Source organism: Glarea lozoyensis, assembly GCF_000409485.1.
Source record: "Glarea lozoyensis ATCC 20868 chromosome Unknown GLAREA17, whole genome shotgun sequence".
NCBI lineage: Eukaryota > Fungi > Ascomycota > Leotiomycetes > Helotiales > Helotiaceae > Glarea > Glarea lozoyensis.
The window spans coordinates 97,728-125,078 of NW_007360991.1; the positions used below are offsets into that span (position 1 = coordinate 97,728).

Genomic DNA, 27,351 nt, shown 5'->3' on the forward strand with positions numbered 1-27,351 from the left:
GTTTCAGACGAGAAGAATAAAGCCAAACCTTCCCGAGTCTAGCGTTGTCGTTCTCCACAGGACCGAGGAAAGTCGAGAATGTCGGACACTTTTGTCACGCCAGCATGCGTGGAGCATATATCGAAATTGAATTGCTGAGAGCAGCACGCATTGCTTTTTCACAACATTCGACACGGAAAAGAGCTTCTTCATCCAAGCTCGCCAAGTCGGTGGAGAAATAGTGATTTCGATCAGATTATCCCACGAGACAATATATATGCGCCTCCAGTATCGTACGAACAGCTATTGGAGACCGTGCTACCTTTGATTGTGGTCTGCGAGGAGCGTCGCATTGAAAAAGACAGCGATGATTGAGTGTCTACTATTGACAGCTATGTTCCGCTTCAAAGGTCAACCGTCGTCGACATTAACACACGGTAGAAATAGGGTTGGCTTTCTCGTTGGAGGTTTCCTCTTTTGGTGAATCACTCGAATGAGACCAAGAGCTCAAGCAATATTCAATAATTCACTAACTCTCTTCAAGCCAACTCTTGTACGTTAGACAATCAGGGTGGTCCAAGGTAGAACAATTGATCAGTTGTAATGATTCATCGTGAATCAATGTCTCAGTCGAGCTGACTCGAACCGCATTTCGTTTCATTGTAAATGCGTGCCCACTTGTGGTTCAACTTGATCGACATGTTCTGATGCTTCCACCACTTCTCCTATTCTGCCTACCTCTCCGAGTTGATGTTGGCTCAACCGAAATCACAACCAAATACTGTCAAAGTATCTTTCTGTTTGGCTAGCTTAGCGATGCAGCATTGACAGAGAGCCACTACAGTATTTAGGGCTATCGTGAGGTGGAGCGCGGCACTTTCGATCAGCCTCCAGATTGACCTTCGAACGGACGACTATTGGCACAGACTCCCGCCCGCTCCCGCACTGTTTTGACGACATACTCCATCTTTCTGATGACCCGTAGTGCTCCGAATAGTAAGGGACATTGTTTGTTGAAGAAATAGCAGGAGTTTGGCCACTGTGAGTCCAATATTCACAGGTGTTGTCGGCTAGATTCATGTGGAAAAATCGCACATCAGAAGTTTGCAGACAAAACTCATGGTCAGGCGTCGATAAATATCTACCACAGGCGCCTGTGCCGCAATTTAGTACTGCAACAGGCCAGTTTCGTAACGTTACTCGTACAATCGTACTGTTCATTTGCTCAAGCCTCATCGTTCGAGTTTGCTCGGGTCTCGACAGAGTTGGATGGTCAGGGTTCAAATGTAGATCCACCAAGTAAGCAGACGGCGAAGCCTGCAAGCATGATCCTCGGAGACGAGTATTACCCACCGTCTGGTCCGTGGTGCCCTCCAGAGAAGTCCATTGGCGGCTTCGTGCTGCATCCAAGAGAAACTGGAAAAAGGAGCGAGCGAGATGCGTTGAAATGTTCCGTACGGAGGAAAGGGGAAGAAGGGGAAGGCGCGGGGGCACTAATAAATGCTGGACTAGCCGTAAATGGCAATTGACTCGCTTAATTGCCCAATACCAGCCCCTTTTTGCTCTCACCGAAGCCTTTCGTTCAATCTCGTTTATCACTCACCTCCACTGCCCTCACATCTTTTCATCGTGGGGGTCTCTTCACAGGGTGTTTTGCTTGGGTTCCTTGCTGATAATATGTTGCATCGAATCGGCGCCTCCCGTCAGTGGCATATCCTCTCCACACTTTCAAACGCCATAGAAGTACCCCCTTGCAACGTAAAGCGCCATGCTTCTCGGGGAAGGTCTTTTGGACTTGCCACTCCCCCAGACCCTACGATTTTCCGTCTTCGTGCCTGACACTATGCTTTAGTATGTTTCTGTGGGCACTCCGAGCTATAGAACAAAGATGGGTTGTCTCTGTCAGCGTGTTTCTCGATCAGAGGGCTTCACGATCTTCTTCCGCTTCAGCAACATCCAATTCAAGTATGTAAGCGCGACCGTTTCTTTTAACATCGCCTCAGAATTCAGCTGGAAAGATTGTGAAACTTCCTTCTGATGTCTGAATGGGCTTTTATATGCAAGGAACAGCTGGAGCTGGATGGACTGTCCCAGCACCGGCCAACTCAGGCGATGCTCCTACACAAGGATTTTCCATTGAACCCAATTCTTATTCGCCATTGAATAATGCAACTCGTAAGCTCCTTGGGGTTTCGTTTCTGATCTTGAGGGCTTCAGTTATTTGAGTCTTCACGTATGCCACCTTTGCAAAGGTCGCTCACACGTTCATTTACTGCAGTTTTGATCGTCAAGATAACTGCAGTCACAACAGCAATGATATATACTTTCGTTGTTGCGGAATGCTCGCCGATAAATGACTGCATCTTTCAATCGTGATTTTATGCCTCGTTGTCGGCTTGAAGACCAAAGGGTGTCGACATCCGACTCAGACATGGGTATATGTTTTAGAATTTTGGAGCCATCTTTCTGGGCATTGGACAGCCTTGTACCTCACCGAGCTAGTACGGAGTAAACACCCAAATCTTGGAGCTTCGCTTCTCCATCGAGGGCATTGATCTTCACGTTATGGGGATCGTGGCGTTGCAACAATGCAACAATGCTACTCTTTGTTTGCAAGAGCCTTCCTAAATCTGGACTTGGCTTCACGAACAGCATTCAAGTGCATTCAGTTACGAATGAAGGAGCGGCTATGTTCTTTCACAGAGGTGCCAAATATAAATTCGTCGTGCTATGTTGTAGTTTCCGGGCTCTGCCTTGGATGGCCAACGGAGTGATGTAAATTTCTCCGTCGTCGAAAGATCTTCTCGGTGCACTAAATTCGTACAGTACCAGTAATTTCACGGCACAGCTCACGGTCCGGTACACCCAGACCCCCGGAGTCTCAGTAACCCTGACCGCCTTCAGTTTAAATGTCATATCAGTGATGACTTCGGACCTGCCACATGGTCACCAGGAAGTTGTCGTCTGTTGCTGCAGGTCAACAGGAGACTCTTCTTTGTTTTGACATAACCCAGCGCCAAACGCAACCACGAGCGTATGAAAGAACGAGTTGATCTACATGGATTGTCGAACTGTGCATGGGGAAAGGTGAGTACATTAAAGTGCCGGTCCTGTATCTTCAGAATTCGCTTCCGAACGGCACTTTCGACTTGTCAAAATCCGTCACTTCACAAGAAGACAGGTTGAAGCACGAAGACAATCAACATGTCTCTTACCAATGGAGTGATAACTGCTATTCCTGCGCCTGAGGGATATGTGGTCAATTTCGAGGATCCCGCGAGACAGGGAAACATTGCTACATATTGGGTTTCTGGTATTGGGATGGTATTTGCCTTCCTGTTTATGTTCCAACGACTCTTTGTGAAAGTCATTGTTCGCAGGGCTTTCGGAATTGATGATGGTAAGTTGAAATATCTACTTCTGTGAATCCTTCATTGCTTTTCTAAGCTAATATGTATCTAGTCTGTCTTGTGTTAGCTTGGGTAAGCATTTTGAAGAATAGTGCTTAATGGAATGGGCAAACTAACTTTATGTGTAAAAGGCATTCACAGTTGTACTCCAGGTAATCGTCATACGTTAGTGAAACTCTATGTCCTTTCTTTAAGGTTCTTACTAAATCTGGTGATAGGAGGATTCGCTGTTGGATACATTGGAACTCACGCATTTGAAATGCCAATTACAGAATTCATGACTTTTTTTAAGGTATAACTAAAACATTAGGGACATGATGTAAATTTACTAATAATTTCCATAGTTTAGTGTATACATTAACACCATCATCTACGCGCCACCGACTATGCTTGCAAAATTAGTCATTTTACTCTTCTACAACACTCTCCAGAACCAAGACAAATGGTTCAAATACTCTGTGTGGTTTGCCATGTTTGTCACCATTGGATCGTCGACTGGAATATTCTTTTCCTCCATCTTCTCATGCAAACCGATAGCGATGGGTTGGGACCTTACAATCACTGATGGTGTGTGTATTGATCGCACGGCCATGTTCAAGGCAACTGCAGCTTTAGGTGTTATTGTCGATGTCCTCATCATTGCAATTCCAATCCCTATGGTCTTTAAGCTGCAGATGTCCAGGTCAAAGAAAGCCAGTCTGTTATTTGTCTTTTCAATCGGATCAGTGTCAGTATAAAGCAACTTTCCGTCCGGCCTAGAGAAACTAACCTTGGCAAATCTTTAGTACTGTTATTACATCTATTATTCGATTAGTGTTGCTCATAACTAGTCTCAGCGATACAGACACTTCCTGGGGCGCTGGACCGATTCATGTCTGGATGTAAGTGACCTAATACCCTCCAAATACGAATATCCCAATTAACTATTCTCCCATAGCTGTGTAGAATCCAACCTTCTTATTATGTGCGCATCTCTTCCGACATTGAGACTCTTTGTACGAACTGTGGCGCCAAATCTCATGAGCTCTACCGCCGCATCGAATAACAAGTCTGGAGGATACGCAGGTCAATCAGGGAGGTCGAGGACGGTTGGAGGTAGTAGTATGCCTGGACCTGGCACCAACCCAAAACGTCAGCACTACGGTCGATTTGATGATGATCCTGAATATGGCCTGGAAACTCTCGTTGAGGCCCGGAAAAATAATTCTGATGTGAAAACGAATAGCGTCGGGTCCCAAGACGCCACCGGATGGGAAGATGGCAACAGTGATAGAGCCATAATGCAAACAACTACGACCGCGATAACGTACTCGAACAAATCTCAGGGTTTATAATCGCCGCCAATTATAAAATTCTCATTCACGCTAGGGTTTTATGTGGTGGCAAGTCCACTTTTCACCCAAGGCGAAATCAAACTTCATAGAATCAACGGAAATTACCGAATAGGGGAAACGAAAATGGGCGGCGGGCTTTCGAAAGGTGTATATTAGAAGAAAAGAGTGAAAGAGCAGGATGCATGTATGATCAAATCAACGAAGAAATGTAGTGTGGGATTATACCTGATCTCCGAGCGCGAGCGCTAATGGAAGCCGAGTGCTTGTTCCTCTTCAACAATCATTGTACAGTTAGACGAGAATTGAAGACATTCGAGACGTTCTCTCATTGCGGTTAATTTAAATGACTTCATTTACCCGCTCCCTTCAGACTTCCAACCAACGCCCGCTCCTCTTCAAATTCATCTACAATCAACAACCCTTCCTCCTCCAACTCCTTGACCAACTCCCACGTCCAGTCCTGACAACCCCAATACTCGTCTTCATTCCGAATCTTCTTGTTCTTCACAAAATCCTTCACCTCCTCCACTCGTTCAGTCTCAATGTACCCAACCGGATATGAATCCACATGATTAAGTTTCTCCTCTGGGTTTCCTTGCCGCTCGAGTTACCGATAATGAGTGCGTCGGCCTTCAATGTTTAAGACTGTTCCTAGTTTGGTGGTGGATGGGTAGGGAGCGATGAATAGGATCCAGTGCTTGAACGCTGGGTTTCCGCCGGCTGAGCGGAAGATGAAGACTTTACGATATTCATCCGGATCTTCGACTGAGTTTGAGCTTTTTTCTGGGGAAGGAGGCGAATCTTCGTATTTGAATTCGCCTGTTGACTTGTTGACAAGAGCCCAGCTTTGGGTTGATTTGTCGAAGTGACGCGTCCATTCATCGTCCATTGTGTATTCGGAGGACCTGTGGTAGGATAGAGCCAGGGTGAGTTGCTCTTGGTGTTTGGGAAAGGTAGAGGAATGCAGATACCATGTTTGTCAGTACTTTCTCGAAGCACTTATATAGAACTTGAAAATCCGAGACTTCATCTTCAGATACAGACGTCCGTTGTTGGTACGCCATATTATAGGCAGCATATCCTCTAAGTCCAATAAGAACGATGTTGGCATCCTGGTTCCAACATGTTGAGTCACTTCCTAGCCCCCCTATATTTCGAACAACCTTTCGCTAACCTGGTGTTACGTTATTCTTGGAGGACTTGAGAGAGAGCTCAAAAGGCACGTATATCTCACTTTCTTTCATGTGGAAAAACTGCATTTGAAACACAAGCAACCAGGTATTTTGGAGTTTCCAAACAATCTTCGGTGTCTACTGACGGATTCAGATACTACCTAACGTTTACGAAATGAATCAGATCAAAGACGCATCGCGATATCAAGGCAATTAGGTACCAGTGTAGTACTTGCTCGTTACGCTACATAATGTTTGTATTTCTTGTGGTTCCTGTACACCGTGATGCCTGATTGATGCCGCAGAAAGGTCAGATCCAACAACATTCCCTTAATACACTTGTGAATGCCGGAACTAACGATTCGTGCTTCATAGGACTGGTATTTATACCTTTCAGTTTACCGAGTCCCTTGGGCGCCATCTGCGTACTTCGTGAACACGCAAGGAGGCTCACCAGGGAAGCAGCCATGCTTTAAGCTCTCTTCTATGTTTCAAATGCGCATAAGTTTTTCAAGCTTCAAAGAGCTGTAAACCTCACAGACGAATTGTCTTGCAAAATTTCATAAACGAGCATAGTTCAGTCCGAAAAAAGATAAGTAGTGAAGCGATATTTCCTTGTACAGTGGAGCGATAAGCCAAATCTCGGAAGGATATAAGCGCTAAATGAAACTCGATAAGCCGTTCAGAACAGATACATCTGTACCTTAAGTCATACGTAAAGAACCTTGAGGAAGAATGAAATTTGAGTAAGATTTTAAACTCAGTGCAAAAGTGGGGGTTCCGCCGATGTTGCCGACTCACTATTTGAAGTGGCTGCCAAGCCCTTTTACTTTCAACATATTTTCTGACAAACTCATTATCATACGATGCTCAGGTTTAGATAAATACATACAGTAGCACCATTTGATTTATATTAGCTTAAGATGGCAGCATCCACGGTCGCGGCACCCGGAAACGCAAACTCCGAACCAAATGAGACGACATCGCTACTGGCGAGAAGAGATAGCAAATCGGATTCTCTAAGCAGTATCAACGACAACCCAACCGCGATTACAACACCAGGAAGTGGCAGTCATGATTCCAAATCCGATCGAGGGAGTGTGGAAGGCGACAACGTTGAGGCCGGCGAGTCGAGGGAACCCGTGAATCCTCTGTTTGAGGGAAACCCAGAGATGTTGGCCAAGATGCATTTGCTGTTTCCCGCTATTGCGCTTGGGGTATGTTCAATTTTTACTGATTTACCAAAGGTTCTTATTTGAGAAATAATAACTGATTGCCTTAAATGTAGGTTTTGCTCAGTGCTGCAGATCAGACTCTCGTTGTGAGCAGCTACGCAAAGATGGGGAGTGATTTGAACGCGTTGAATAACACAAGTTGGATTGCAACAGCGTGAGGAGTTCTTTCAGCACGCTTATCTGAAAGACATGACTAAACGTTGTTGTAGTTACTTTCTTACTCTAACCAGCTTTCAGCCTTTATACGGCAAGCTATCCGACATATTCGGAAGGAAAACAGCTCTTCTGTCCGCATATACCATCTTCGGTACAGGCTGTCTATTTTGCGGTCTGGCTCGATCCTTGAATGAGCTTGTCGCAGCTAGAGCCTTTGCCGGTATAGGAGGTGGTGGGCTTCTGACCGTTTCAAGCATCATTCTTAGCGATATTGTGCCTCTTCGAACGCGAGGTTCCTGGCAGGGCTATGTCAATCTTGTGTATGCAGCCGGTGCGTCAGCTGGTGGACCACTTGGCGGTATTCTTTCGGATTCCATTGGCTGGCGATGGTGAGTTCAAATGTGAGATAATTACTGTTCTTGCCTCATTAACACATCCGTAGGGCGTTCCTCATACAAGGACCACTCTGCATCATCGCAATAACAGCAGTAACGGTCTTTCTTAATCTCCCTAAGCCAGATGCGTCACACTGGCTCACCAAACTCCGCAAGATCGATTTCCTCGGCGCTTTCACCTTGGTATTCGCTGTCTTCTGTCTTCTCGTTGGAATGGATCGTGGGAGTAACGTATCCTGGACATCAAAGACTGCCATAATCTTTTGCGCGACCTCTCTCCCCCTATTTGTCCTATTCGTTTTCATAGAGATGAAGATTGCCTCATTCCCCTTTGCACCCGGTCATATCATATTCCACCGTTCATTAGTTGCGAGCTATCTCACCAATTACTTCGGCCTAGCTGCGAATATGGGCGTCTTTTTCTACTCACCATTATATATGCAAGCTGTCGATGGTCTCTCGGCAACAGCAGCTGGAGTGAGGCTCATCCCAGTGATGATCTTCATGGTGTCTGGCAGTCTTTTTGGCGGACTGTATATGCAGAAGACCGGAAGGTATTACAAACTAACCATCAGCTCAATTTTAATCGGCTTATTTGGAGCATGTGTAACATTCTCGTGCTCAGGATTTCTTACGTCGTCGACACCTGGTATCACTGTTGGACTATGCATATCTTGCTTCGGCGTCAGCTCAGCTATTACAACCACCCTTTTGAGCGTTCTTGCCAACGCTGATCCGGCTGATCAAGCTATTGCTACAGCATGCACATATCTATTTCGTTCACTGGGAAGTGTAACGGGCGTTAGTATTGCAGCGACAGTCGTGCAACAACGATTGCGGGTAGAGTTGAGAAATAGGTTGGAAAATGGAAAGGAAGCCGATGAGATTGTTGAACATGTACGTCAAAGTTTGGACTTTATCAAGACTCTGGAGCCGGGTGTTAGAGTCATTGTGAGAAAGTGTTACCAAAGTGCCACGAATGCCTGTTTTGCACTCAGTATCTTGGTCATGTGTTTTGCCTTGACTGCGAGCTTGTTTATCAAAGAAAAGAAGCTGAGTAGGTAGAGGGCGTCTTGATGTTGGTAAGACCTGCGGCTTCTCTAACGACGGTATACATTTGGACAAACAAGGAGTAGGTTGCTATGGAGCTTTGTTGTAGGAAAACTAGGGGCGTATCGTCAACTACACGTGGTAACTCAGAGTGTGGGGTATTGTTTCTATCTGATGTAATAACATGTCGCTTCCAAATAACCAAAGAGTTCGTATCTCATATTACTGGCTCACTGCCCAGGAATATTGTCAGGTGATGTCTTCTAAAATTACTGTCTATTGGTAACCTCATTGCACTGACAACGACATTCTGGCACTGGACATTCTACGTGCCTGCCAAACCATGATACGGAATGATCCATGTGCATGACATGCTTGCACTTCAAGCAGAATGTTGGAAAGTTAGCCATACGACGAACAGCTGGATCAGTAGATAACTCTGGTCGGTCTGATCGAGGTACACCTACAAACTCCATGCACAAAGCACATCGAGGAAGATGGGATCCGCAACGAGGGCAGCAAAGGCCTGCATTCACGCCTGAAGCAATGAGAGGATTACGGGTATCAACCGTTGTGGTCGAAGGTCCTGTGCCTGAGCTGGTAGCCCCGCCAGTATTCGCAAGATCATTGATGGTTGCGGAGTCGCAGTTCAGGCAGCGAATTGTGACTTGTCTTGGTGGTGGTTTGATGACAGGCGTTCCATCCCTCGTACGACTTTTGATCGTGGACTGTTGCTCAAACATTACACGTAAGATATATTTCTTGTTGCGCTGGAGCAGGTCTTGGTAAGCCTTTCGCCAAGATCCGCATCGAACATCACTGATGTATCGAGGGTAACAGAATGACATGATTAAGATTGGCGACTGGTAGTCCATGAATTTCTCGACGTGTTTAGCAAAGATGTCGACCATGCCATCCGTGATACCGGCCAAGAATATACCCTCAGGGTCCCCATTTTTTATCGCTTCTTCCATCTCCTTTTCGAGCCATTCCGTAAGCTTTACATCGTCAAACTTCCGAAAGGCCACCCCGACTCGATCTTGTAGTGGAAGGGAGGTCTCATTGGCAATACCTTCCCAGTCGCCAGCTGTAATGAATCCGTATATAGCCCGAAGATATGGATTCGCCGCCATCTCCGGGTGGTTCTCTAAAACCTTGTCCCAGTCAATAGCGTCAAGGCTGGAAATATCCTTACTCTTGATCTTGATGTCCAGAGCCATTGCAACGAATACCAGGTACGAACCACCAGTTTTCAGGATATCTACAGCACGCTCTGGCAAACCCTCAAAAAGCGCACGCGCTGCTGCAACAACATAAAGCTCATCTTCCAAGAGCTGACTTAACTCTCCTTCCAGGTCTTCTGGGCTTTTTAGAAGACCACAGACCTCTAGGCATAGCTGGCGATGGTTTGGCTTTTCCGTCGCGTGGCCTTCAAAGTCAGGTATTCTGTTACGTCTGTTCATTGTCCCGATAAGGCGTTCCCACTGAGAACTATCAGGTACAACGGTACTGTCTATCAGTCTGGAATCAGTCTTCTCGCCTTAGATACATTAGCTGAAAATTTGCAAGATGGCGGTTCGAAGGCATATATACCGAGCTGATTCATCCAAATAGAATACACCCCCATATAGCTCAGGTCTAGAGGCGTGGAGACCATTCCGTCGTCATCAGCGATGAGTTCTGCGTCTAAATACAAATTAGCACAAGCCGCTCGGTGAAGTGCGAGAACATCCGACATACTTTTGACCCACGACCAGGCGTTTTGTAGTCGTTCATCATCTTGCAAAAGTGCAATATTTTTTACGCAGTCGAAGAGGTACCCGTCAGTTGCCCGCCGGATCATTGTAAAGTCCCTCGTCTCATTGTTCGAATTGACCAATCTTGCGAGATCGACGGCCGAATTTTGTCTTTCAGGCGGTGGACTGTCGACAGGATTGTCCGGAAAATTCTCGACCTCGTTCTTTCTTAATTTGTTTAAGCTAAGTTTCGAAGTTTTAGCTCCTAATACCTTTACCTTGTTATCTGGATCAATATTTGCAGTCACTTGTTCCGACGTGGCTGGCGACTCAACTACGGGATCTTCCCCTGAATGGATTGCAGCTTTGATGTAATTTATCATCTTCTTTTTGGTTTTAGGATTTTTAAAGCTGTCTGGTCCGAAGAGTGGTACATTCGCTTTGGCGGCAGTTGCAAATAAAGGGCCAAGGATGGCCTCCTGCTCGTTCGAGTCGGCAAAATGTAACAGATTCATATATGGGTCATTCACTGGTAGTATTAGTTTTTCCCATTCACTTGCTACAACAAATCATGCGAGCTTACATTGACGCGGCGGTTTCCACGGGACTAGTTGAGAAAGTTGCCCAGCCGTCGCAGCTGGCAGCTGCAGTATTTCAAATGTACCGTTTGACCGCAGGCCGACGACACGAGGGTCTAAATCTGAAGTTCCAAGGTTTAACCAATCAAAAGACACAATACGCTCCTCTGGTCGTTTAGTGTGGTCGGGATCGAACGAGGCATATTCAAGGTCGATGGACTTCTTGACTTCAAGCAGTTCGGGACTGCCACGAATGTCATTCACAGACTCGGGCTCAATAAATTCTCGACCCGTCTTCAGTATTTGGAGCTGACCAGCGGACGATAAGACGCCTAGACTTCCACGTTGCTCGCGTGAGTACCGTAATTGTTTAATATGAACACCCTTTTCGGTCATTATCACACGATCAAGCTTTAGTGCTGCACCCCAAGGAACCTCTTCTTGATCAATAGATTCAAGATACATTGGGGATGCCGTAGACCTGTTTGTAACCCGACGATCCCACACAACAAGTCCGGGATGGTCTAAAGAGGAGGACGCAAAATAGTTGGTGTCGGCGAAGTCGATTGCGAGGTTATTGTTACATCTAGTTTGGTAATTCAGGACGCTGGAATTCGGATCTAAGATCATTAGCCTTGCTCAAAAATGTGCAGGTCTCCCAAGTCTGACCTCGGAGATCATGAATTCGCACGCTTTGGTTCTTCACGCCAACGACCAATGTCTGGGGTTGGTCCTCGAAGAATCTTACGCTCGTTATAGACACGCTGCCTTCTAGCTTCTTTCTTGGCTCGGGTATCATATTTGGAAGGCTGCTCCAACCAGGTCTTTTGGCGTCCCAGTCACCCAGTCGCTGGTTAACATCCCATATCTGAAGACAGGAGTCATTCCGAATTCTGTCCAGACCCACGGCAAGCAAACCTTGGGTGTTGAAAGCCACCGACTGGCATGAACGTTGAAGCTTCAAAGGGAGCGTCGTCGAAGCATTCGAGTCATCATCTACCCGAAGAAGATGTACTTCGCCATGGGAGGTGCCAACCGCCACCAGTCCCTGGACAGCAGGCGACCAGTCGTATGTGTTGATAGGAGGAAGCTCTGTATGTTTTGAGATACACTCATAGTCAAACTTTCCAGGTTGAGCGTGGCCTCTGGCCTCATATACTTGAACAATTCGATAATTGAGGTTCAAGACCATGAATTGGTCGCGCGAAGTGTTAGGCGACCATCGGATGATACCATCATTGCGGTCCATGGCCCCTCAATTGAGAACAGTCGCGTCTTTTATGTTAAGATTCTCCAAGCATGCTTACGCGACGAGAATGAGGACGTTGTAAGACAGGTATATAATGAGGCTACAGGTGCTATATGAAAGGTGCCGTCGCGTTTGCTTATGAGATGTGTTTTTGAAACCTGTTTTCCCTAGCATTGATTTCCATCCCGTAAATATCCTGGAAGAGTCGACAAAGTGGCAGTGACAGTTTGCGAAAGAGACAACTCATCCAAGGCACTCGATTGCTTACGGAGTGCTATTTGTTGGCGACTCGCTCGCTGCTACTGAGAGCATTCGACTGGATCGTGCTCTTGTGCGTTGAGACCCTGAGTGTCGACCTAAGCAGGCCTTTTAGATGGAGTTCTATTGGAGCTGATTCTGAGGAACGACAGGTGTCTTTCAGCTCAACGTGATTCGAAGTACAAGCACAACTCAACAGATGCCCCCACAATAGTGAAGCTATTGATACAGTCGGGGACGCGCTAGTGATTCTTTAGTGCCGATGTTGCCCCGGTCCGAGAAAAATATTTGGGAACCCGCCAAACCAGCGAGTACGAACCGCAGAGTAGACAAGTCAATCTACAACACAAAGATCGATCCTACAATCCCAGCAGCATGTCGGCCAAAAGAAAATTCGAAGAAACAGAATCGACCGCAACCGTTCACGAATCTCGCCAGTTTCAGGTTCCTGGTAGCAAGCCTAAACCAGCAAAGAAACCCCGCAACAACGAACAGCCAATCTACAGAAAGCAAGCCCACGCTTCAAGTGTAAACGCGATTAAGAAGAGGATACGGGATGTTTCGAGGAGACTTGAGCGCGCGGATGACTTGCCAGCGAACGTCCGTCTGGATGACGAGCGTGCGCTCGCTGCGTATGGACAAGAATTAGCTGCTGCAGAAACAGAGAAGAATAGACAGAGAATGATTAAGAAGTATCATATGGTCCGATTTTTTGGTAAATCCCATATCTGAGACATTTTGTGTCACTCGCTAACTTCCCCGAAGAGCGCCAGAAGGCTACAAGGGTTTTGAAGAAGCTTCGAAAGCGTCTACTTGAATCTACATCTGAAGGAGAGGTCCAGCAATTGAAAACAAAAATGCACAACGCTGAAGTTGATCTTAATTACACCCAATTCTGCCCTCTCAGTGAGCGATACGTCAGTCTTTATCCGCAGTCAAAGGACCGCGAGGAGGAAGACGACACAGCACATACGAAGCCGACAACGAAGCCTCCTATATGGTACGAGGTTGAGAAATGCATGGAGGAAGGAACTCTGGTTCGATTGAGGAATCGGGACACTAAACAACCACGAACTTCGAAAACACTAGAGTTGAGACCGGCGAAGCCCAGGCCGAAAGCTATCCCCCCTCCACCGGATACTTCTGGACTAAACCGGCGAGAGAGGAGAAGTCAACATCGTGTTCAGGACGAAGTGCGGAAGAAGAATAAATCTGCCGGGTTTGAGAAGAACCAACTGTTTGGGGCAATGCAAAGCGTTCCGAAAATAACTACGGATGATGCAGATGATAGTGATGGAGGCTTTTTCGAAGATTAGTAGCGGGTTGCTACTAATCTTTGGAGACTGATGTATGTCTATGATACCCTCTTTGCGGCATGATTGTTGTAAAAGCGATTTCTGGAATCTCAATAGAAATACCAGCAGCTTTTACAGATTCGTGTCAAATAAGTGCATCTCTTGCATTCCGAGAATCTCATGCCATCCTAACCGATGCGGCCTTGATTGTGAAAACGAGACGGCCGAGATATCTTAAAATGCCTTTGGTTGCCGTCTCGATCTCACAATCAGAGTTTTCTCTTGAGCTTTAGGAGCAAAGAGCAAAGCTTAACTATCCTTTTTAAGAGCTGCTATTCTATTCGTGATAACTCATGCTTGTGCTACCTCTGCTGTACAGTATCTACCGCGTAGGTAGTAATGGCAGTTATTTACTACCTATCCATTTCCTGTCTTTGGTTGAGGTTTTATCCCTTCATGTAATAGAGATCCACTCAAATCACTTAAGTCGTGAGCCTAGAAGAGATTTGTACACTCCACAGAAGTAAACGGTCGTTTGTAACGTGATATACTTAATATCCTCCTTAGTTGGAGTTTGTTAAACAAGTTATTCACATTGGTATTTAGGGCACGTGACTCGACGATGGACTTCTCAATCCCGTGATCTCCGTTGCGAACCGAGCAGTGACAACAAGGCTAATTATATCACAATCTTCACCACGGCCACCACAACATAGCCATGTCACAACATCTTTAAAGTCGATGGCTTCTCGCTTAGTACAATAAATCCGGGCTCTCTGGCATTGACTTAGCTTACAGTAGTCCTTCCGAAGGCTTGGCCTTCTCAAATTAGTCAAAATGGATGACCAGGCTGAGCAGGCCCCCTCAGTGAAGAGCGAGCTGCCAAGCAGAGTACCGACGCAATCTATGGACGATTTCATGAAAGATACTGGGCCAATGGATTCTGGAAGAGATGGGGCCGGGACTCCAAGACGATCTGAACAGCCTCCGATGAAAAAGCAGAAGAAAACTGTGGATGCTGACGTCCTAGCGGCTGAAGAAGAGGCTGTAAAATCGATGGGGGATACCAACTGGATTGGGAAATTGAATGGTATGGACATCTTCAAAGTCACTTTACTTAAACTAACCAATTTGAAGAATATCGAAGTGCTCACCCTCCGGCTGAGGGTCTCACATATCACGAAACAGCTGTCCCTGGCAACCCACCAAGATTCACGTGCGCGGTTACTCTACGAGAAACACCAATACGCTTTAATCAGACCGCTAGTGTTACATTTAGCAACAAAAAGCACGCTAAGCACTATGCCTCAAAACGAGCAGTTGACTGGCTCATTGGCAATGGTTTCATGCCCAAAGATGGCTCCGTTAAATTTCCCAAAGTCGCACCACCACAAGCAGTGAAAAGAGCTAAAATTCCTCCTCCGCCACCCAAAACAAAAATCAAGCATGAATTGCCCAATCCTCCGCCAACCTCAACTAATCTTCCTATTCAAGCAAAGACACCACCAGAAGATGAGGAAGGAGGTAAGGTTAAATTTACAACCATGGTGCCGGAGCTCGCTCAACGCCTTGGTTTTGACCCTCCACAGTACGAGCTCAGCAAAGTCATCCCGGACGGGCCTTTATGGAATGGATATGCGCATTTTGGAGGCGACCCTCGAATCGATGGACCGATTGGAGAGGTGAAGTCTGTGTACGGTATGAAGAATGCAAAGGAAGCAATCGCGACCGAGGTTGTCAAATTTCTCAAGTCGATCGAGAAACATAGGAAAGAGCAACAGGAGTCGGATGATAGGAAGAGGAAGCGGGAATCGGTCGGGGATTCGGTTCATGAGGATTTAGAAACGCAGGCGGCTAAATCTCTTAAAGGCGAGAATGGGAGCGCCTCGGATTAGAATCATTAAGATATGGAGGATTTGTGGATCGTGCTGAGTGGATTTGGGTACGAATTTTGCAGGACTAGGAGGACATTGGAAGATCCTAACGGCGAGCGGGTTCATGAAGTGTGTTTAACAAAGCAGCGTATTTATATATTATACGTAAATATACTTATTTCGAATATCCACAAAGTCGGTTCGAATTAATACGTCGTTGCGGTGTCCAACAAGATGCAGGCTTCAACATATTTCAGGCCGATCACATCCTGAATGATTTGGCGAATGCATGTCTCATCTTACTTTGGTAAGTTATCTCTCAGCGGTCCGGATGAGGTTGGGCGCCAGGAGATCATCCCGTCGAAATGTTGCAAGAAATGAACTGGGATTGAACTATCAAAATTGTCAGACTAGATCAAATTTACTGACAACCTTCCTCATTCAATGGTCTCCCTAGGTGAATTGTCGAATTAAAAGAATTGAGCAACAGATTAAACAGAAGCGACTAGACGATAAGTTGGTTTGCAAACAAGTCTAGGAGCAACTTCCGTATCTCAAAAGGTACATTGATCACAGTTTATCATACTAAACACAGCACATCCTTTTCACGCCTATTCAGCTAGGTTGAGATGGATTCTTCGATCCCATCCGCCAGAATCAAAGTATTTTGATGCAAATCAAGAACAATAAATACTTATGAGTATATATACAATAACACACAGTTTAAGAACCTCTCTATAACCATAAGAATTTGCGTTTAGTTTTGGTGTCCCTCTTTCACATGCACATACACAGGTCTCATCGATTGAAGCCTACCAACGTCCCCAGGCCGCAAACAACAACTCAGCCTCATTTCGCCCTCACTGAGACGTACGCAGAGTCCCAATAAGTGAGTAACAATTCATATGCCGACCGGTCTGACTCTTCATCCAACGTCGCCGAATCCGCCCAACACCAAATTCAGTATGCCGTATTAGGTAAGCAGCCACTACAACAATAAAACATGACGGACAATTCCTCCATCTACAAATCATGCTCAAGAAACTCATAACCTCCAAACTCATAACCAAAAACCCTAGGCAATTTCACCTATTGAACTCAAATCCCGTCCCACCGATACATTCACTCATTTTCTACCGCTCGATATCACGATCCATGGCGTCCTCGAAAAGTCCTGAACAGGGCCTGGATGCAGACAGAGGTGTAGAAGTCGAAGAACGGATTCACGGAAGAGGCGATAGGAGAGGAGGCGCGAGAGGGGCGAGAGGGGGAAAGGGCGGAAGACCGATGAATAGAGAGGTGGAGGTTTCGAAGGCGCTGAGTAAATTGCTGAGGCATGCTGCTGAGGAGCAGGGGATTAAATTGGATGATGAGGGATATGCTTCGTTGGAACAGGTCGTAAGTACTAAAACTTTCCATAGTGTTTTGCGTTATTTGCGTTGGGAATGATTGGGGCAATGTTTAAGAGATTTTCGAGGATGGTCTCGTGACTTGAGAGGAATGAGAAGGGTCTAATTCTATGCTGATAAAACGAGTAAAGACTGATCAGAAGAGCGTTTTTAAGGAAACATATTTCTTTTGAATAGCTTATGACATGGAAATTGAGGTTTATTAAATTGTACTAACGAACATCCAGATGTCATGGTCCCGCCTCAAATCCCTAAACGTCTCATTCTCCGACATCCTCACAGCAGTAAACGACAACGCCAAAAGCAGATTCTCCATGAAACCTAACCCGAAATCCCCTCAGCCCGTCCAGCCAGACTCCACCAACCCATCCGACTGGGTAATCCGCGCCAACCAAGGACACTCCATCGCCATCGAATCCGCCTCCCTATTAAAACCAATAACTTTGGAAGCCGGTAACATTCCCGATGTCGTGGTCCACGGCACGTATTTTGCTTTCTACCAAGCTATTGTTGACACCGGCGGACTGAAGAAGATGACGAGGACGCATATTCATTTCGGCACCGCGTTGCCGGGGGATAAGGGTGTGGTATCGGGGATGAGAAATGATGCTGAGTTATTAATTTACGTGGATGTGAGGAAGGCGCTTGAGGAGGGGGTTTTGTGGTGGATTAGCGAGAATGGGGTTGTGCTTACGGAGGGGGATGGGGAGGGAGTGCTGAGTTCGAGGTTCTTTAAGAGGGTGGTGGGGAGGAGGGAGGAGGAGTGTCCTGTTTTGTGGGTAGATGGGGAGAGAGTTGGTGAGTTGCCTGAGAAATTGAGGGGGAGGAAACCGCCTTTTGGGGGGAAGGGGAGAGGAGGTGGTGGGCGTGGTGGGAGAGGGAAAGGGAGAGGGGGGAGGGGAAGAGGTGGAGATCGAGGTGAAGGAGCTGGTGTTGTTGCCAGTACCGGGGCAGAAGTGACTGGAGGAGAGCCTTAATCTTTACACACATTCAGTTAAATGAAAATATATTTCCAGCAATAATTTTCATCAATAGCCGGATCCTTCTCGCGTCTCACATGACCGTATTCCAACCCTTTGAGTCTGATTTCGTTAGAACCTGACAACCATATTCTCAGCCTTTGCATTACAGCCAACAAATATCTGGTAAACATTTTGAAAGAGCCTCTAATTCCAAGCCAAACCAACGTCATCTACTCTTCTCACTTAGTCCGCATCCACAGTAGCAACTCATCCTCTTATCCACCCTCCGTCCACCAAATTCTAATACAACCATAAGCAACCACCACAAACTATTTTCCCCATAGACATACCAACTCAACTTAGCTTGTATCTTCCAACCCTACTCATCCTCCACCCTCGGCGCAAAATAATAAACACTTTTCTTCGGCCTATAAATATCACCTATTCCATAATTTATCAGCTTTCCTTCCTCTCAATATCTCGCATCTCATAACTCCCCTCTCCTCTCCAATTCCCGCCAGTCTTCCTCCGTCCCGCAATTAGATTCCGTATTCCAACCCCATCCTCCCCTCTCAACCACAAACCAAATCCAAAGAATAAAATAGAGGGAAAAGGGGAACTCACCTCTCCCCTCCAAACTCGACGCAAACACAAACGCAATGGCACTACTCAATAACACCGACGCCGCTACCATCGATAGATTCCAGAATAAGGTCGTTTGGATATCCGTCCATGTGGTAGTCGCTAGGTGCGTGAAAAGCTCTAACCAGCGGGACTGGAGCATAGAATTGAAGTTGAAGTTGGCCTGGGAGCGGAAGGTGGAGGAGGTTGCGTTTATAAAGTGAGCCATTTTGTATAAAGAAGGTTGTATGTTGAGAGGGAATTTGGATGAGTGAGTAAGGTAAACAGAAAAGGTATATCTTCAAGCACACACGCAATCCAGAAAACCCAACATATACCTCACACATGTAAACCACCAGACTAAAAAAATAACCTCTTATCTTAGCTCAGGCACCACCTTAACCCCATCCACTCCCATCCCATCCGCCTAACCCAAGCGCCCGCACAAAAACCCTCCATCTCTCACACCGCATATCCCACAAACCATCAAGCATAAAATGTACCAGGATACATACGCTTGTATCACAGATACTACCCCAGCCACATTTCCCATGTTGAACTTTGTACAATCGGGACTCTGCGATGTAAGGGACACCTAAGGTACCTAGTGATGCAAAATGTACATGTCATTGATTCTGCACTAGCTTCGAGCCGAGTGCGAAGCCATTCGGAAGAACCGGCCAAATGCAAAAGTCCGTTTGATAAAAAACGTGACGGCGAAATTCTGCTTAAAGGATGGGGAATACTTACCACAGAAAAGGAGTTTCGATAGCAGATCCTCTCCTCAACTATATTGTGTTCAAAATCACAACAAAAAAGCACTTCAGACGCATCACTGAAAAGTCAAAAACTGGATAAATTTCGTTTCGATTTTCCACCAGGCGAAAGATCCTGGATTATTCCCCCCCTCAATTCCCGATTCCTATTCCTATCCCATTCCCATCTTCAATCATTACTATGTTACAACCGCGGCATCATCGTGACATGCCTTCCCTCCCATCCGTCCCTTTTCCCTCCTCTTTCACCAATAATAGGACCCACCGAAATTCCACCATCGCACCAAAGCACAAAAATCATAACGCCAGGTAATGCAAATGTCTGTCCTTTGAGAATGGTTCTGCCATAATTTTGGCTCAGGGTCTTCCTATTAACCTCGATGAAAAAACGGTACAAACGCCAATGCTATGCCGTTGGTGAATTCCTCTTTCCCCCCTTTTCATGAATACGTATTATCTTTCTGCAACGTCAACGCCAAAAAAACTCGTCTTCACAAATATCAAAACTTCATCTTTGTCAGATGTGCTCTGTGGTACCAAAACATGCGGACATTTCGCTTGTAAGATACAATTCCAACATAGTCGTGTGGATAATGAATGCTGTGTGTATCATCGAGAGACCCAAATCCCCCTCGAGATATTTTGTGCTAATGAATAGGATTTTTATCATAGAAAATCGTCTATTGATCGAATTATGGGAGCTTCACCCTTGGTCGGAGGACTACGAGGATCCCTAACAACGGCAGGTGTGACTCGCTGAGGGGGTGGTGTTGGAAAGAATGAGGATTGGGGAAATTCGAATGCTCGTGGTGAGAACAATGCTGGTTCTGATTCAGCTTCAACAGAGGGCTGTCCAAATCCGGTACCAAAAGGTTCAGCTTTTGGTTTCGGGGACACGTTGAATGGATTTTGTGTCATTTCCGATACACGAGGTGACATTAAAGCCTCCCAATCATCTTCAGACGGAGCCTCGTGGCGAAAATGAGGCTGGATTTGAGGTTGCTTATTGAAACCAAAATCGAAATCCGAAAAGCGCGAGATGGCGGAGTCACTGGCAGGAACGTCCTTTTCTTTTGCATCGGTCGCTGCTTCGCGGGCAGTTACACCAGGTGTAGAATTTCCCCTTGCTCGAGATGGTGTGGATGGCAGGTCGATAGTACCTGTGGACAACGTCGGCCGGTGCCTACTAATGGTAGTCCTTTTGGCGGTTGTCGCTGTCTCGTTCTTCTTGCTGTCCAGGATTTTCTTGAAGTCGTTCAAGGAGAACAAGAGTGACATGTTCGGATTGACCCATTTCGATTTTTCTTGAGCTTTTTGGTAGGCTTGGGTTGGATTTAGCTCTGGATGGATGTACATGCCATAAGCGATGACGAGAGTTGCGGATCGACTGGCCCCTTGCTGGCAATGGATCAGGACTCGTTTTCCTTCCTTCACTCGAGTATCAATCTTCTCGCACAGATCCCATAACTCATCCTTGACATCTGTATTATGATCCCATGGCATGTGAATATATTCAGGCTCGCGCGGTTCCATCATGGGCCTTGGTGTAGTTGGGGAAGAGTCGGTGGAGCTGGGAGGCTGTGTCTCGAAAGCTGTCCTGAAAGAAAGCATTGAAGCTGCGGTATCTGGTGGAACATCTGCCGAATCAACGGGCTTAGGGTTATGAGTGAGAGTAGCGTGATTGCCAGCTCCAGCTGTCTGCTCTTTTGGTACGTTGTTGAAGGGATTCTTGACTTCCCTGGCTACGTTAATCACTAAATCAAACTCGCATGCCTCTTCGGCGTTTGGCTCCATGTAAAGATGGACGCTTGGCTCCCACATCAATATTGGGCCATTGGGATAAGACGGTGATTTCGCATCCTCCCCAGAGTTGGGTCTGTCAAAGCTATCCCCTCCCACCATTACGCCAGGTATTCTCGTAGCCATCTGGGTAGGCGGCGAGGGCTCATGATCAGCTTCTTCGCTGATTGCGAACGTATTCGTCTGGAGAGATGACTCCTTGAATCTCGAAGGCCCAACCCCCCTTGGTTTGCTCATGCCTAAAGTCATACCTCCGCTCGGACCAAAGCCAGGTGTCGTTAGCATCTGTGGCGACGAAACAGAATGCTTGAGGCCTCGTCGTTGCAACATCGATGGCATCGGTGCTAGTCTTGGTGACGCTAACGCTTCGCCCGCCGAGGCATTAGCTGTTCCGGTATTCAAACTCAATAAACTTGGCTTTTTCCGCGGCTTCAGAGGCGGTGGCTTGATAAATGAAGGGGAAGACGGTTCTGAGTTGCGAGATTCAGCCGTGGCACTTAATCCACCTAAATTCAGAGCAAGGCTTTTTGGATTCTTAAATTTCCTTGGCGACGGAGAAGTCATCGGCCGCTCGTTACTCATTGGCGGCCGTACCGGGTTCAGATCCCCCATCTTTAAGCTTTGGAATGCGTCAAGTCCAAATGATCCTCCCGTGAAAGATGAAAGTGGCACAAGAGTAATTGGAGATTCGGGAGAAGAAGACGGCGAAGGATCCGAGAGTGAAACTGAGTCTATCGTTGATATTGTGGTTGTTGGGGAAGAATCTGTGGAATCTGAAGTCTGAGTTGATGTGCTCTCGCAGTGTTGGTGTCCGTGTGGCTGTGATTTGCCGTTCTCCTGCTGAGAATGGCTTGGGAGTTGATTCGAGCCTTGATGGGTAAGATGTGAGTCTGGTAGTTTCTGCTGTGATGGCAGCTGGGTCTGATAAGACGTTGCCGTAATTTTTGGAGGCGCAGATGCAGTTGTGTTATCCCTTGGGCTCGAGTCCATGTCATAAACGGACATGAACGAAGGAATATGGTTCTCGTACATTCTTGGGCCCGCTGCTGACGGCATCTTAGAATATTTTCGGCTTGAACCTCGATATCTCGAACCTTGTGGAGCAATTTCGTCCTGGCGTTGCCTCGTTTTCCTTTCCTGTGACCCAACCGTCCCTGATATACTCGATCGATCCGTCGCTGATAAAGTAACGGCGTAAGACCTCTTTAAAACTCGATTATTAGCACTTGGTGGATCGCAGACAGATGGCATTGCCGATAACAGAAGGAAAAGAATGAGTGTGGGTATCTGCGAGGGTAATTCCCATGACCTCTCGCAAAAACAAGAAGAATAGCACAAGTACAGTCGTCGTGTCCTGACACCGACGATTTGCTCCACAGATGGTGAAATAGAAATGAGCGATGGATCCTCGCAAGCAACGTGTAGATGAGAAAGTAGACACGAAGAAGGGGAGATAGTTACCAGGCAAAGGGCAGCGGTTCGGAAGGCTGATTTGATGGCAGACCTCTACGTTTAGCGCCGCAGAAGTGACCCAGTCAACGCGCCTAACTATTGGAAAAGATCCTGATCAAGTACGAGGTGATCCTGGGCTCTGGCGTGAACGGCTGCGACTGGAAAGTGCTAGACGCTGATGGTGGACAATCACCGCCACGAAGGATGCACCGGCCGCGACTTGCAACGCAACAATGCTTAAATGCGCAAGAGTATGAGACGAGCAGTACAGGATCAAGGTCGTCCAGCAAACCTCGAGTGCTTCAATGTCAAGCGCACGCCTGGGTCGAAGGAGGGAGGGAGATGAAAGGAGGTGCGCAGGTCGACAAGTTGGTGGCCGATGCGCGGGGACGAGTAGAGAAGGTTCGAATTCGAGAATTTGGAGAACGAGACAGGACGTCTGGACGGTGGAAGTGTGGTGGATGGATGGATGGATGGGGGTGTTGGCGGAAGGGCAAGGTTGAAGACTGTTGGCTCGCCTTGGGGTGTCAGCGCATGCGAAAAGCGGGTCCAGCAGGTCCAGAAATAGCAGCGCAAAAGCGGGCGGCAACGTGAACGAATGAGCAGCGTGGTAAGATTGGCCTTGAGGGAGGGGCGCACGCCTATTGGTCTGCAAATCAGCTGGTGGCCACTTGGACGAATTCGAACGAGTCGAGAGCCGAAGGGTGATTTATTCCGGGAAGCCAGAGGGAGCCGGGAGGCGTGGGCGTCGAGGAGCACGAGAGGGCCAGTTGGGGAAAGGGTCCAGTCAGAGCGGTGCTGGTGCTGGCTGATGCAACAAAGGCACTGTCTGTTGTGCTGGCCGCGGCCTGTTGGTTGGAAGATCCTGAAGATGCGCTGAGTGGGCGCGAATGGTGGCCGGCTGGGAGCGTTGTGGTGATATTTGGTGGTCTTTGGTGGTTGATGAAAGAGCCGTAACGCCTGTGACGAGTGTCTGCCAGTCCAAGGAGCGAGGGATCGCGTGTGATAGGTAGGGCTGGGGAGCGAAGAGGAATTATCGATTAACAATTAGCGTAACGTCGAAGGACTCGCAGGAGACTGGTTGTTCGCAGGTGTGCGGCTCTGCAATGCGAATTTGATGCTTATTCTGCGGCCGGAATCCGAACCGCTCAAGGGAAATTGGGACTGTTGCGAAGATATAGATGAGCCTCCAGGCGTCCGTGGTTGGCAGTTGTCGTGTGCAGCTTGCAGTTCGCCCTGTCTGTTCCAGTTGTATCTCGACCGTGGAAGGGATTAGTCGAGGACAAAGAGAGGGCGCAAAGATTGGATGGGAATTATAAACGCGTGGAATTCGAAGGTCGCAGGTTGGAGGGCGACGGGGCGGGAAGGGCTTGACTTGAGCGTGTCCAAGACAGAGTGTCAATGCAACTGTTACCGGTCCATAACTGGTGTATATATTCTACAACAAAGATCAAAAATCAACAGATGGTGAGGATATAAGAAATAGTGGTGTTGAGCTCGAGAAATTAAGTCAACAAAGTGTGCGTTCAACGGTCTCCGTCAGGCGCTTGGATGCTGTGGTATGGATTGAAGGGTCTTTCATGCCTTAGGCCCATCGTTCATGCTTGGCTCGATGTGGTATGTCTTGCTGGCTGATTGCTGATTGGAGATAGAGCAGTCTGCTCCTTGACCTGAAACACTAGCTCTGCCGTCATGGAGTATGCTGTACTCAGTCGGTGCTCGTGCAGTCGAGGCAAAGCAGCAAGAACTTGAAAGGAGACTTGAGAACACTCGCCTAGTCGACCACCAAAGACAAAGGTTCATCTGATTCACCGCAACGCTGCTTTACCTTTAGAATTTCTTCTCACTGCATTTGCCTGCACCTGCAAGGACAACCAAGCGTGAAAAAGGGCGCCAGATCATCCAAACCGTCTGGCGAGTAAGGGACGGCAGCCGAAATTTCTTTCACAGTTGAACCCTCTTCAGAATTACCTAGGTATATCCAGAATGCTCCATCATCTACACATCATTTTTGGCGACATAAATTCGAGAGCAGCACCAAATACATGTGGCGTCGATGCCGCAAGATAGTCACATTTGCAATGGATACCTCGGAGATTATAAAAGTCCTATTCTTGTCCGGAGTGCGGGCTTTGGATCAGAATTCAAATGTGCCGCGATCAGTCTCAGCCTGTCGGAAATTTAGCAAACTATCTTTTGACTTCAGATGTCCGTGATACGAGCAGATATCTCGGTAAAGAGCAACGGGTATTCAAGTTGCATTGGGTTGTGTAAATCCAAAGGCTTTGACGAGAAACAGGTCGAGGCAACTACATAACAATCAATGCTTGCTTGTGGAGAAAGTATGAAAGTAAGACAATATTCACTTTTGAAAAATGCTGGTCTTCGCCCCTCGAAGATAAGCGTTGTAAGGCTATGTTCTCTCACTGAGACACGGTACAAGAGTGTGAGAAGTCTATCAGGAAGACATTATGAGCTCGTGTTGTGAGGCGTTGGAGTTTTTCTTCTTCCGCAGCTCTATTTGAACCGCACCTCCATAAGATAGAATACCATCGAAACAGGTCGGATTGTTGAGTCTAGAACTCATCGTGTATTGTTGCCGTTCTGAGCTATACCGCTCTTACACTATGTCTTGGTAGAGAAGATCATATTGATACTTGACAGCTGTTTCTATATCGGCTGTTCAACCAAAGCGCGATCTCTTCGTCGGAACCCTCAACGAAACCGAAGGAATCGAGATTTCTGGAATCTTACTAGATTCGTCGACTTGCAATACCACGCGTCTGCTTTCTAGATGTCAATGAGCATTTAGGTAGGTGAGTAACAAACGAGGATTGGGATATAGCATCAACAGCCTGGAAGTATTGATGTACCCGAGGCTCGTTTCCTCACAAGCTCAAGGCCATGCTTTGGAAGAACATTTGACAATAGTGAAACAATCGACAATAATCCCGAGTCAACTGATATCCCATAAGATGCAAGCCACGAACACATGACAAAAGCATGTGCTCTGGTCATAATATTCCCCTTGTGAAACGATTGACTTGATGATTTTCACAACTCAGCCTCATTCACATCAGTTCCAAACATGATGAGCGCTCGCTTGATTCGAAACTAACGTCGTAGGACCCCAGAACAATCTGCAATTGCGGTGAGTAAAAATCCGAAACTTATCCCAATCCGATCAATAAGAAAAGGACTATCAAACACAAGCCACGAGGTACGATTATCTCGCGCCTCGCAGAGGGAGGGGTCATTGGCGGGGTTTTGCCCCTCCCTCCAATTGCAGCTCTTTGCAACGTTCAACCTGGTTGTCGAAAGTCATAACACAGGAGCGTATGCAGTGAGTGATTGCTGGGAATTGTCTGACCAGTGTAGGGTTCGGAAGTCGACTTCTTCAGGGACCTAGATAAAGCAGTCCTACTTGGGAACTTTCTGCGACGTTATCACTAGGTGGCCGTGGAAGAGGCTGGGAACTTCCCAATTTGACGAGAATAAAATCTAGAGGCAGGAAGTAATTCAATAGATCAAAAGGATTAGGGAAGCCTTCTTATCGTCTTGTGATTCTCAGCGAGTTTTGCCGTATCTCTCAACCAATTTGGCCTGGACGATGATTCAGGTGGCTGGCGAGGTTGGTGATTCTACGACTCCCAAATTTGGTTGAGCCGCCACAAGAGGGACATCGGCAGGATTCGAGGTTCTAGAACATAATGATCAAGTGCCAATTGATTTCGTAAACCAGACTCCAGAGAGGAGGTTTCGATGAAATCCATTTAGATCAGCAAATTCGCAAATGAGTTACTATAGTCTTCTTCACTTACGAGGTATGTAATTATATCTGGTTATTTACCAGGGACCTAGATGCACGATGCCGATATGTTTCAGGGGCTTGCAGCAAACTGCGGAGTCTGACAGCTTTGGCGCGATGTTTTTGACTTTCATACCAATGTTCTGCAGTTGGAACTATTGCCAGCGCTGCAGATAATCACAACTAGAGGAGACCTACCAGGTACACTAATGCGTCATTTGATGTAGAGCAATTGAACAAATAGCAATAGCTTTGAGAATTGAGGCCATCGTCAAATTGACAGTTTATATGTTCGAATCATGTCCCCTTGTGGAAGTATGGTGCTCGTGAAGGACTGCTATGCCCCTCTGATACTCAGCCGAAGTGTGATGGTTCGTCTCTTGGTGCAGGCCCCATCGGAGGCTGGTTCCTCTCATTGCGGGAAAACGTGCGTGCGCTTTGGTAATAACTGTCCATTCCGTAATGGATGGCGATATGCGGAAGCCATGATCATAATCGTTGCGGAAGGATTGCTGTGAGAATATATCCGACTCGCTCCCCCGCAATTGAGGGTGGTGTTGTTGTTGTTTTCAGCGTGGTTCCTGACTCTGCATGCTGAAAACCGTCGATGGCCTCGATGATGGAGCAGACAGGCAATGACAGAGTAGTCCCTCCCCGAGAAGCGACGCAATCACGCCTGCCGACATACAGAGCGCAAGACCTTCAATTCAGTCATTTCTCAGTCTCACCTCCATCGCTGCACAGACTCAACAACCCACTTCCTGTTCCCCTTACATTGGACGCAGACCGTACAAACTCCACC

General features: G+C 47.0%; 11 protein-coding genes across 11 annotated transcripts in view; 7 read left to right on the top strand and 4 right to left on the bottom strand.

Annotated features, from left to right (window-relative positions):
- Nucleotides 1–3,183: 3,183 nt before the first annotated feature.
- GLAREA_11868 (uncharacterized protein) lies at nucleotides 3,184–4,723 on the top strand (the record flags this gene model as incomplete). Its single annotated transcript, XM_008082650.1, has 7 exons — nucleotides 3,184–3,379; nucleotides 3,442–3,461; nucleotides 3,521–3,554; nucleotides 3,608–3,681; nucleotides 3,734–4,116; nucleotides 4,175–4,270; nucleotides 4,327–4,723. The coding sequence occupies 7 exons, from the start codon at nucleotides 3,184–3,186 to the stop codon at nucleotides 4,721–4,723; spliced, it is 1,200 nt and encodes a 399-aa protein (XP_008080841.1).
- A 607-nt stretch (nucleotides 4,724–5,330) lies between these two features.
- On the bottom strand, nucleotides 5,331–5,612 carry GLAREA_11869 (uncharacterized protein; the record flags this gene model as incomplete). Its single annotated transcript, XM_008082651.1, has 1 exon — nucleotides 5,331–5,612. One exon carries the CDS (start codon nucleotides 5,610–5,612, stop codon nucleotides 5,331–5,333), a length of 282 nt encoding a protein of 93 aa, XP_008080842.1.
- Nucleotides 5,613–6,818: 1,206 nt separating this feature from the next.
- Nucleotides 6,819–8,746, top strand: GLAREA_11870 (MFS general substrate transporter; the record flags this gene model as incomplete). The annotated part of the gene is made up of 4 exons (XM_008082652.1): nucleotides 6,819–7,112; nucleotides 7,184–7,284; nucleotides 7,340–7,675; nucleotides 7,729–8,746. The coding sequence occupies 4 exons, from the start codon at nucleotides 6,819–6,821 to the stop codon at nucleotides 8,744–8,746; spliced, it is 1,749 nt and encodes a 582-aa protein (XP_008080843.1).
- A 254-nt stretch (nucleotides 8,747–9,000) lies between these two features.
- Nucleotides 9,001–12,294, bottom strand: GLAREA_11871 (WD40 repeat-like protein; the record flags this gene model as incomplete). The annotated part of the gene is made up of 5 exons (XM_008082653.1): nucleotides 9,001–10,271; nucleotides 10,325–10,417; nucleotides 10,472–10,996; nucleotides 11,051–11,665; nucleotides 11,715–12,294. The coding sequence occupies 5 exons, from the start codon at nucleotides 12,292–12,294 to the stop codon at nucleotides 9,001–9,003; spliced, it is 3,084 nt and encodes a 1,027-aa protein (XP_008080844.1).
- Nucleotides 12,295–12,927: 633 nt separating this feature from the next.
- On the top strand, nucleotides 12,928–13,868 carry GLAREA_11872 (uncharacterized protein; the record flags this gene model as incomplete). The annotated part of the gene is made up of 2 exons (XM_008082654.1): nucleotides 12,928–13,267; nucleotides 13,318–13,868. 2 exons carry the CDS (start codon nucleotides 12,928–12,930, stop codon nucleotides 13,866–13,868), a joined length of 891 nt encoding a protein of 296 aa, XP_008080845.1.
- An 816-nt stretch (nucleotides 13,869–14,684) lies between these two features.
- On the top strand, nucleotides 14,685–15,742 carry GLAREA_11873 (dsRNA-binding protein; the record flags this gene model as incomplete). The annotated part of the gene is made up of 2 exons (XM_008082655.1): nucleotides 14,685–14,937; nucleotides 14,985–15,742. 2 exons carry the CDS (start codon nucleotides 14,685–14,687, stop codon nucleotides 15,740–15,742), a joined length of 1,011 nt encoding a protein of 336 aa, XP_008080846.1.
- A 1,134-nt stretch (nucleotides 15,743–16,876) lies between these two features.
- Nucleotides 16,877–18,107, top strand: GLAREA_11874 (ADP-ribosylation; the record flags this gene model as incomplete). Its single annotated transcript, XM_008082656.1, has 2 exons — nucleotides 16,877–17,119; nucleotides 17,358–18,107. 2 exons carry the CDS (start codon nucleotides 16,877–16,879, stop codon nucleotides 18,105–18,107), a joined length of 993 nt encoding a protein of 330 aa, XP_008080847.1.
- Nucleotides 18,108–18,471: 364 nt separating this feature from the next.
- Nucleotides 18,472–18,942, bottom strand: GLAREA_11875 (uncharacterized protein; the record flags this gene model as incomplete). Its single annotated transcript, XM_008082657.1, has 2 exons — nucleotides 18,472–18,533; nucleotides 18,717–18,942. 2 exons carry the CDS (start codon nucleotides 18,940–18,942, stop codon nucleotides 18,472–18,474), a joined length of 288 nt encoding a protein of 95 aa, XP_008080848.1.
- Nucleotides 18,943–20,155: 1,213 nt separating this feature from the next.
- GLAREA_11876 ((Phosphotyrosine protein) phosphatases II) lies at nucleotides 20,156–22,540 on the bottom strand (the record flags this gene model as incomplete). The annotated part of the gene is made up of 1 exon (XM_008082658.1): nucleotides 20,156–22,540. One exon carries the CDS (start codon nucleotides 22,538–22,540, stop codon nucleotides 20,156–20,158), a length of 2,385 nt encoding a protein of 794 aa, XP_008080849.1.
- A 405-nt stretch (nucleotides 22,541–22,945) lies between these two features.
- GLAREA_11877 (uncharacterized protein) lies at nucleotides 22,946–23,335 on the top strand (the record flags this gene model as incomplete). The annotated part of the gene is made up of 1 exon (XM_008082659.1): nucleotides 22,946–23,335. One exon carries the CDS (start codon nucleotides 22,946–22,948, stop codon nucleotides 23,333–23,335), a length of 390 nt encoding a protein of 129 aa, XP_008080850.1.
- A 3,821-nt stretch (nucleotides 23,336–27,156) lies between these two features.
- The window catches only part of GLAREA_11878 (uncharacterized protein), a gene marked incomplete at both ends in the record, with an annotated part of 4,275 nt that continues 4,080 nt past the window's right edge, over nucleotides 27,157–27,351 (top strand). Inside the window, one exon of the mRNA XM_008082660.1 lies at nucleotides 27,157–27,192. Coding sequence (XP_008080851.1) covers nucleotides 27,157–27,192 — 36 coding nt within the window. The remainder of the gene's footprint in view (nucleotides 27,193–27,351) is intronic.